The sequence below is a fragment of the Octodon degus genome, unplaced genomic scaffold (genome assembly GCF_000260255.1).
Source record: "Octodon degus isolate 3935 unplaced genomic scaffold, OctDeg1.0 scaffold00016, whole genome shotgun sequence".
NCBI classification, from domain to species: Eukaryota; Metazoa; Chordata; class Mammalia; order Rodentia; family Octodontidae; genus Octodon; species Octodon degus.
In genome coordinates, this window is record NW_004524592.1 from 922023 (window position 1) to 932549 (window position 10527).

The 10527-nt window shown below is 41.2% G+C and overlaps 1 protein-coding gene across 8 annotated transcripts in view; it reads left to right on the forward strand.

Annotated features, from left to right (window-relative positions):
* Window positions 1–3026, forward strand: part of Fn1 (fibronectin 1) — a 70399-nt gene extending 67373 nt beyond the window's left edge. For all 8 annotated transcript variants that reach the window (XM_004626584.3, XM_012513691.2, XM_004626585.3 and 5 more), the window contains 2 exons: window positions 1852–1962; window positions 2275–3026. In XM_004626584.3, the coding sequence (XP_004626641.1) occupies window positions 1852–1962; window positions 2275–2346 (183 nt within the window). In that variant the 3' untranslated portion in view covers window positions 2347–3026. The remainder of the gene's footprint in view (window positions 1–1851; window positions 1963–2274) is intronic.
* The last annotated feature ends 7501 nt before the right edge of the window (window positions 3027–10527 follow it).

Genomic DNA, 10527 nt, shown 5'->3' on the forward strand with positions numbered 1-10527 from the left:
CTGGTTCGATCCCCAGCTCCACATGCCTTACCAGACCCGCCCTTAAGGCAGCCTGAACCAGCCAAAAAAAAAAAAATATCCTTCTCAACTTTAGGGCCAGCCAAATAGCTCAGTGGATTAAAGCATTTGCCAACAGGAGCAAGGGACGAGGGTTCAATCCCCCGGTCTGCTGTGCCAGCCCCGCCCCTGGGGCCCAGACTGTAATTAAGACTGGGCATGGTGGCACGCACCTGTAATCCCAACTCTTGGGAGGCTGTAAACAGGCGGATCAATATGAGCCTGATCTAGTAATGAGACCCTGAACACCCTGTGAACCCTTCGCTAAAAATACAAAAAAAAGATATAGTCAAGGACATTAAATTAGTGCACACGGCAAAGTCAAGCTAATTGAGTCAAGAGTTTGAGTGATACTGACAGATATGGTTCCAAATAGTTTGGAATCAGCAAGGAAGGCCTTATGGAAAAGAGAAACATAAGCTGGCTGGGGTCTAGGGTGGCTAAGATTTGATTGAAGAAGGAATAAAGCAGAGAGATGGTGAGCACACTCCTCAGGTTAAGAAGGAGCAGGCCCAGGAGCGCTCCCATGAGCCAGTCTGCCAGTGTCCGTGGTACAAAATCAGTCAGAAGGAAGAGAAGGGTCATGTATGGAAGGCCCTAGAAGTTGGTTACTCAAGCCAGTACTCCTTAGCCATTTCTAGTATGTAACCTTCTTCACTTGAACAAAAAATGCTGTGCCTGATTTGCATCATCATAATTCAGAAAGACCTGGGGCTTATAACTCAAAGAATAGACTGTGACAATTTAGTTTTTCAGTGAAGCTATGCCCTTTCCAGTAGCTCCCAAATTCCAGTACATGATGAATATGCTCCCCGCCCACCATAGAAACGGATCATAGAATTTAGTCCCCTTGGTATAAAAATGTGTGGTGGGGGGGGAGTAGATCTGCTGGGAGGCAGATTTTTGCCACACTTCAGCATCTCCCTGTTATTTATGCACACAAAATTTTCACGTGTGACACCTGCTCAGTTCTAAAAGTGCTAAATGAAACACTTAAGACAGGAGAACTGTTACATTTTTCTATGAAAGGAATACTTATTGATTTGATGAGTAGGTATTTACCCATGTTGTGTTAGGTATTATGGCAAACAGGCTCCTATGTGGAGAAATGTGTCTGAAACATTGAAATGCTAAGAGAAGAAAGTGACTGTATTATTTAGGGTTCTTTTGGGTGTAAGAGGAAAATCCCATTCAAGTTATGCCAGCCTAAAACAGCTCACATAATTTTAAAGTCCCCATTCTGCCAGCTCTCTGGAGCTGTTGTAACAGGCGTCTGGTGTCTGTCACCTTCCCTGGCATTGGCTTCCTTTTCTCTGAGGTTCCTGCCAAAGGGGACTTGAGTCTCCTCCTCCAGGTTCAGTTGCCCCATCTTGCAGTTTAAGAATACTGGAGGCCGAGGAGATGGCTCAGTAGACTAAGCGCCTCCCTGGCAAGCGCAAGGGCCTGAGTTCAATCCCTGGTTCTGCAAAATAAATAAATAAATAAATGAAAAATAATTCCTGTTTCCTCATTCTGGCCAAAACAGACCTTGTAGTCTATTCCCATCACTCTCATCTCACCCGAGGACATTTCAAGAGACAGAAAAAGCCTAAGTAGAGAGACTAAGATGTGGTAAGAAGCCAAAAGGCATTCTTAAGGTTATAAATGCATAAGAGCATCACCAGCACTTCCTTGGTGATTAACCGCCTCTATTTTGCCAATGCATAAGAGCTGAAATTCTTCTGCAACTCAAGCACTAAATCATCATGCCATCAAATTATCACAAACCCCTTTTGACTTCCTGTCTCTTCTCAGGGCTGGCGCTGTGACAATTGCCGCAGACCTGGGGCCGAACCTGGTCCTGAAGGCTCCACCGGCCACTCATACAACCAGTACACACAGAGATACCATCAAAGAACAAACGCTGTAAGTACGCTTGCATCCCACGTCTCCCTAAACACTAGCAGGGGCAGAACAGTCCACACACTTGCACACTTTTCTTCTAAATGAACCAAGTAATTAGTTTTTAAGTCTTATAAATGACCTACATGGAATATTATGGCCTAGAACATCATTAAGCTCTTGAACATCTCTGTCCCTCAGTATACTGCTAGGTGTTTTAGTTACAGAGACAGTTATCCTTTCTAGAAAGTTGTCTTAAAAGTCTCCCCTCTCGACGTTCTTCTACACACTTGGGCAAATTGGCCACTAATGTTTTTTTTTTTTCTATTGCAACAGAACGTTAACTGCCCGATCGAGTGCTTCATGCCTCTAGATGTCCAGGCTGACAGAGAAGATTCCAGAGAGTAATAGCTGCTCCCAGAGAACCAAGCACATCTCTCTGCCAAGGTCCATCTCAACTGGAGTGATTATAGCAGATCCCATCTTTGAGAGTTTCTTTCTATCCTTTTGCTCTGGAGTTCTTCCAGCTTCAGCTCAACTCACAGCTTTTCCAAACATCACCCGGGAGTGTTTTGAGATGTTTCTCATCAGCGAGGGCAGGATGTTGCCTCCTCTGCTTCAGAATATTCAATACCGCTCAGTATTTTAAATGAAGTGATTTTCAGTGTGATTTGCTTTGGGATCAATAGGGAAGCATATGTGCCAACCAAGATGCCAAATGTTGAATAATATTACCAAAATTTTAAATAGGGCAAAAGTTACCCAGACACTTTTGCTTTCACATAACTGTCTGGGCTGCAGTACTGCAGGAATGTCATGTCCTGGTTACTGTGATACTCATAATAGCCACAGTTCTCACTTGTTCCAAACAGTCCTGATGATTGCCCAGAAATATCCTTCTCTTACCTGTTATTTATCAATTTTTCCCAGTATTTTTATATGGAAAAAATTGTATTGAAGACACTTAGTATGCAGTTGATAAGAGGAATTTGGTAATGATGGTTGGTGATTATTTTTTATACTGTATTTGCCAAAGCTTTACTACTGTGGAAAGACAACTGTTTTAATAAAAGATTTACAACCCACAACATGAAGGTCATTCTATTTATATACGGCCTCTGGGGAGGAAAGAATAATCCTCATGAAGGTTCCTTTTCAATTCAGCCAACATCTGAAAATCTAGGATGTGCCAGGCTAATTCTTGGGTGATTTCTGTACAAGATTTTCTGCCTGTCGCTACAAAAACAAATTCATTTTTGTCATTTCATCTCTTGAGTGGTGGAGATAGCTTTATGTTTTCTGCCTTAACAGATTTCAGTGAACTAAAATATTTATTAGAAGTGCTTTAGAAGTATAATTGAAGCAACCTTTAGTTGCCCTCTTCTAATCATTGTAATTCTTCTCTTCCTCTTTCCTGTCCTCATAGAATAAAGGTCTATTCAAGTAGATTCCTTGCAAGGAAAAGAAAAAGATGACTGGTCTGTTAAAACTCCTTAGATAGTACAGTATAGGACCATTTTGTCTTAAGGTGCTCTTGTACAATAACTTCAATCTAACCTGTCTGAATTCTGGTCAACTGACACTTTCATTGCGACTTGATAAACTCCTGACTGAACAGTTGAGTCACTCCTAGACTACAAAGATCATTTACTTTTCAATTTCACATTGGGAAACAACAAAATATTGGGATTAAGTTTGACACTCATGGCTAAAGATGTAGCTTAGTGGTAGAGTACTTACTTAGATCAGCTTGAGGCCCTGAGTTTGCTTCCTGACACCATTCCAAAAAAGAAAAAAAGCCCACTAAAATGTTTTCAAGGCAAGGGATATAGCTCAGTGACAAAGCACCTGACTGGCAAGCATGAGGTCCTGATTTTGATTCTCAGCACCAAAAAAGGAAAGACTTTTCACACACCTACAATCTCAGCATTTGGGAGGCTGAGGCAGGATGATTGCTGGGTGTTTGAGGCCAGCATGGGATATATAATGATTTCAAGGATAGTCTGAACTACAGAGCAAAACCCTGTCTCAAAAAAAAAAAAAAAAAATAGTAGTACGTAGCAACACAAGAAATAGTTGATTATCGTTTAGTAAAAGAGTTGGCAATTTTACATAGAAATATTCAATGTATATCAATAAATTTGGCAAAAAATATAAATATAGAAAGACTTCCTCATGTTAATTTGTTGGGTTTTTAACAGATAAATTTTATTTTATTTTTTTTAATTTTTTATTTTATTGAGAAACATATCAATGAGACAGTTTCAAAACTGATTGATAGGACAGTTTCAATAATTAATACATTGTACATTGTTATCTTCTTAGTGGTTATCCATAGTACAAGATGCAGACATGATATCCTGTCCAAACACTGTTAGTACAAATCTTTCTTCTCATTGAATTAAGCAAAAGTAGTTGTATATCTATCCTAACTATTCTGTATAAACAGATACAAAATGGTCCTTCCTTTGTATCGCCTTTTTTTGTTTAGTCCTGTCAGAAATGGGTATTCCATTGGCATCTAAATACTATAGGTGCGTGAATTCAGCAAAACAATCCAGTGCAGTCCAGTAGTCCACAACAGTAGTGGTTTATCTACAGAACTTGTTGACCTCATGGTTAATGTGTTTTAAAAGAATGCATTTGAGGGCTGGCCAAATAGCTCAGTAAATTAAAGTGCCTGCAAGCAGTTGCAGGGGCTGGGGATTCATCCCTGGGCCTGTCATGCCAGCTTTGCCCCCACTGCTGTCCCCAGGGCCTGCAATTGAGATTGGGTGTGGTGGTGTGCACTTGTAATCCAAGCTCTTAGGAGGCTGTAAACAGGCATCACTATGAGTCCGATCTAGTAGTGAGACATTGAACACCCTGTAAACCCTTCCATAAAAAAAATACAAAAAAAAAAAAAACCCAAAACAATGCATTTGAAATGATTTACAGTTTATAAAGTTGCCTTAACATTTAGCATCTCACATGAAGGTGGTTGTTATACAGTTCAGATGAGTTTTGCTTAGCAGGATACAGCCCTAGACCCTGGATTTTACCATCACTGATCTTACCAGTTCAATAGTTACTAAGCTAGCTGCTCTGCATCAGTTTCATATCACAGCAAGTATGGATCAGGGTGATATTCCATCACTGGCCACACGTGGGTCACCAGTGCTCACAGAACAGAATCGGACTCTACCATAATATGCACTGTGCGGTGGGAAACCCTGTGGAAGAACACGCCCAGATGAAAGCTGGGCTCTTCAGCCTAAGGTAGTGAAAAACTCTTCATATCTAAAAACCATAAAGGAAGAGCGGCATGGGATTGACTGACACTGCTTATGCCTTAGACCACCTGCTAAAAAACGGAACTAAAAATACTTGCTAGAATGGAGCTTTAGCCCATTTGGACTGTATTAAGTGGATAGCACGCCCTTATGAATACTTTTATGAGCAAATGTAAGAACCACAAACGCCACCGTTAAATTTTGTTTTAAAAAGAAAATATAACTTTCCACAATGTCCAGTGAATTTCAAAAGCAGCATGTTTGAATTTTCAAAATAAACTCAGAAGAAATTAAGTAAATTTAAATGGCCTTTTCTGTTTGGGGAGTACAAGGTGAGAAAGGCAAACATTTGTTTCTTGGAAAAATCATTCTCCATGAAAGCCCAGTATTTCCAGAAATCTTTCTCAGCTTTCACTGGCCCACATCACCGCTTCCCTTCAGAACCGCCTTAAACAAAGCTAGACCAGAAAGGTATAATTAAATGACTAGTTGGGATTTAGACAATAAAAAAGGACAATTTTAAGAAAAATAAGCTAAAGCTAGTAAATATTATGTCTTTAAAAAGAAAAATAAGTTTTAAAGTTTTAGCTGTGCTTGCTGTACATGATTTGTAATGAAATTTATTGTGTATTTATACTGTTTTCCTCGCTAATGACCTAAATGAATTATGTAAATTAGTCTATAATAATATCACTATGAGCCCATAGGACACAATTTCTAGGGAGGTGAATAAAGAAATGATCAGGTGGAAATTACAAGTATAGGAAATGACTTTTCTTATTTAATTATATTTCCATTGAAAATTCTATTCCATTTCTAGTTGTATGAAACTCATTAAAGTGATTAAGAAACAACACATCAGCACATTTAAGTGCTGAAATTGCCCGCTATTCAGTAAGTTCCCATTACTGTGGTAGGGAAAGTGGCAGGCTACAATTTAAAAAATCTCATTTTCACAGGATACAATTCAATATTGAAAAAAAAAAGGCCACTGCTGGGATTTCTCATGTTTGGGGACATTTGAAAATTACCAGAAGGCAGGCAAAAGCAGCAGCAGCAGCAAACACAAATATGACCTCACACAAACTAAGAAAGTTCAAGTCTGTGGCACTTCTGACTGAAATGAGAGTTGATTTCATTACTGCATTGTCCCATTCCGTAGCCTCATTAAAAGATTCTATTTGAGTTGCCAACAAAAATCCACACAAATTGCAAATGAACAAAATCCTGTAAGCAATAAAAGCAAGAGGAATGGTGCTTCAGCTAAGAGCCCCAAACGGGAAATTCCTTTTGTAACATTCCTCAGCAGTCAGCCATGAGATATTAAACCATGTTTTACATTTCCTTGAATTCCTTTTTACTTACTCTTTAGAGACATATTGGTTTTAACAATCTGAGGAGTCAGATTTCTCTCCAAAGAACTCTTGTGTGGAACCCCATTCCCCAAAAAAACCTTGAAATTAGAGCTAAGATTGCAAGAGGCAGTGTGGTCAGCACCGGCTCTCACCAGGTCTGAGCCGCCCAGCCTGTGAGCTGCCCACAGCAGGCTCCCTTAGGTCAACCAAACACGGCAAGGCCCAGGGTCCTACTGCCAAGGAGCTCCCTGCACCACAGAACTTCGGCCGCTGGGGGCCAAGACACCCGCCTCTTGCATTCAGCTTTGGATGTACAATGCTGAGGCAAACAGTTTTGACTCAAAAGCATGCCACTTTGGTGGAGGAACTGGAACCTCCTACATTGCTGGCAGAAATATAAAACAGTGTAGCCACTATAGAAAGCAGTCTGGTGACTCCTCAAAAAGTTAAATATACTTATCCTATGGTAGTGTAATTCCACTCTGAGGTACATACCCAAGAAAGAAAACACACGCTCATATTAGACTTGTACATACATATTCGCAGCGGCCTTAATCGTGATAGTCAAAAAATAGAACCCACATTCTGTTAGCTGATGGATCACTAAATAAAATGTGATACATACAGATGACAATGTTTGTGTGTAAAAAGGAACGAAGTATGACAAGTTCTGCAACGCAAACCTTCAAAACATTATGCTGAAAGAAGCCAACCACAAAGGATGATATATGATCCCATTTATGTGAAATGTCCGGAATTGGCAAATCCACGAAATAGAAAATAGCTAAAGGGGTAGCCTAGGGCATGAGGGTTGGGGGTGTGTAATAGGAATAAAGTTTATTTTTAGGATGATGAAAATGTTAGGGAGATAGATAAATATACAGCAGTGTAAATACACTTTAAACCACTGAATTGTACAATTTAAAATGATTAAAATGCTGGCTTTTATTTTGATTGAAGTAAAGGATTCCATTTTAGTTACAGAAAATGTCTAATACTTTTCCATTGGTAGTGAGATGGGGTGAAAATAAGTCGAAGGAATTCAGAACTGTTTCAGCTACCACTTTGGAAACTGAGATCAAAGTATGCATAAATATACATTTAGAATAATTCATGGTCATCTATATATATTATCTCACCCTACTTCTATGTTACACAGAAGCAATATGAAAATAACCAGCTGGGGCCAGGGAAATAGCCCAGTGGCATAAGCACCGGGCTGCAACACAAGGTCCTGGGTTCCACCCCCAGTACCTCAAAAAAAAAAAAAAAAAAAACACCCCAAATAGCTAGCATTTCCCCCAAACAGCACTTGTCATGTTCCAGGTGGTACTGCTGAGAGATCGCCTTCACTTTTCAGAGGTGAATGCTGTTACTCTTCCAAGTAGAAAGTGCGAGAAAGGCCACATCAATCATGTCAGGTCACATGACTTGTGAGTAGCAGAGATGGCCTTGTGCCGCAAAGTCTTATTCCAGGGAATGGGCTCTTACCTAGGAGCTATTCAGCCTCCTTAGGAGTGGCTTCATATTTATCCTATGTAGGGGCTGGGGAGAGGGCTCAGTAGAATAAGCACTTGCCTCGCAAGCCCAAGGGTCTGAGTTCAGTTCCTGGTTCCGCCAAAAAAAGCACAGGAATGTAGAGGTTGTTGGCACAATTCAATTTTCTTTTTCTTTTTCTTTTTTTGTGGTACCAGGGATTGAACTCGGGACCCTGCACTTGCCAGGCAACCACTTATTCTACTGAGCTATCTTCCCGACCCTCACAGTTCTATTTCAATTGCTTCTCTTAGAAATGTCTGGTCAGGTGCTGGGGAGATAGCTCAGTAGAATAAGCACTTGCCTGGCAAGCACAAGGGCCTGAGTTCAATCTCTGGTTCCACCAAAAAAAAAAAAAAAGAAAGAAAGAAAAGAAAAAGAAATGCCTGGTCACTGTGATGCATAGCTGGTCACTATGATGCACACTGTATAAACCAATACCCAACTGACAAGCCATTCTTCCCATAGAAGCCCAACACCACCAGAATTTGGTCCTGATATTCTGAGAATGATCCTGATCAGTGCTTGTGGACATAAATCTGCCTGCAAATCTTGACTGTTATTGCAACTCAATGTTTAAAAAGTATTCTTCAGTGAGGTGTAATGATGTACACATGTAACCCTAGCACTCTGGGAGGCTGACACAGGATGATTGCAAGTTTGAACCCAGTCTGGGCAACTCAATGACTTAGATCCTGTACAAACAAACAAAAAAAAGAAGGGATAGGGCAGGGATGGTGAACCTTTTAGAGCCTTCAATGACACAAACAGTCTGCTTCAGCACATGTGACATAGGGTCACCACTGCTGAGCTGGGGTATGGCTCAGTGTGAAGGGCCTGAGTTCAATCCCCAGTACTGAAAAGTTATTCTTCAAACATATTTTTCATGATCTGTCCATAAAATGTATTACAATTTAAGATAAACTTGTGGGCTGGGGAGATAGGTCAGTGGCATAAGCACCTGCCTGGCATGTGTAAGGTCCTGAGTTCGATCCCCAGTACAGACGTGCTTTTTTTTTTTTTTTTTTTTTGGGGGGGGGGCTGGCTCAGGATGCCTTCAGGGCAGGTCTGGTATGGCTTGAGCATCTAGGGATCCAACCACAGCAACCTAAGACTGACTGCTCTGTTTAAGCAGTCTCTTAAACAACTCAGGTAATGGAGGGCCCCCTCTATCCCCAGTACAAAAAACAAACAAACAAACAAAAAAACAGTGGTCAGGGAGATGGCTCAGTGGAAGGAATAAGTGCTTCCCTGGGAAGTGCATGGGCCTGAGTTCAATCCCTGGTTCTGCCAAAAAAACAAAAACAAACAAACAAACAAAAACCCCCAATAAACTTGTGCCTAGCCCTGTTCTGCAAAAATAAGGTTTAAAGAGGGTCTAAGAGTGGAAGGTACTGTAAGCATAAAGATCTACAGGGTTTTGTGTTGAGTAGGGTTGCACTGTGAGCTCCTTCTAAAAGTGACCAGGTACAAAGCAGGGAAAAGGACCAGGCAACAGGACATGGGCAAAGGATGCCTTCAATGGAGGGTGCATACAAAGGAGTATGGGGGTTCCTTCTTTCCTCGCCCCTCACACTTTATTCTACTGAGCTATCTCCCCAGCCCCAATAAGTTCTTTATTCACCTGTTTCGTTAGGTATCTTTTGCCCTTTGGTATCAATGAAATAATGGATTCAAGATCTCTATGCTTTTTACTTCAACACCACTCAACGTCTGGGCTTGAAATATTGGATGTTTTAATTGTATTAAAGACTGTTGGGCCAGGGAGATGACTCAGTAGAATAAGCACTTGCCTGGCAACCTCAAGAGCCTGAGTTCAATGCCTGGTTCCAGGGGGGAAAAAAAAGACTGTTAATGGATCTCAGTTTTTGAACACTCAAAAGCACTGGCCACTTCAGCCAAGCTCAACCTGAGTTCATACAAAGAAACAGCAAGTCATAGAACAAAACACAAGGCACCCCGGGAAAGAGCTAGCACTGTTGTCAGTGGCTGCCTGAGGGGTTGGGGCTTGGCCTGCCTGGCGGGACAGTATGAGCATCACTCTAGGAAGGGTCTGCTGCGGTGGGCTTGTTTTGTGGAGTGGACCCCTGACGGTTTTGTTGCTTAGCTGCTCCATTCAAATCTGTGAATTCCTTGGGGCTGAGGACAAACCAGAAATTCTGTTTCAGCTCTATCAGTCAGGACTAGGCAGGGCACAATGGGTGCAGGACTCACACCCCAGAATCCCTCTGGACAGATTTTAAACTGGCATACTTGATTACAGATTCCAACAGATTAGAAACATTAGATGTGAAAATTACAACTCCTGAAATGAAGGCTCCATGGAGGGGACAAACAGCATAATAGATACAATGTAGGAATTAATGAAATAGAAGGCCACCTGCAGACGCTCTGCACCCTGAGCTGTGTCCTGATGGGAAGATCGG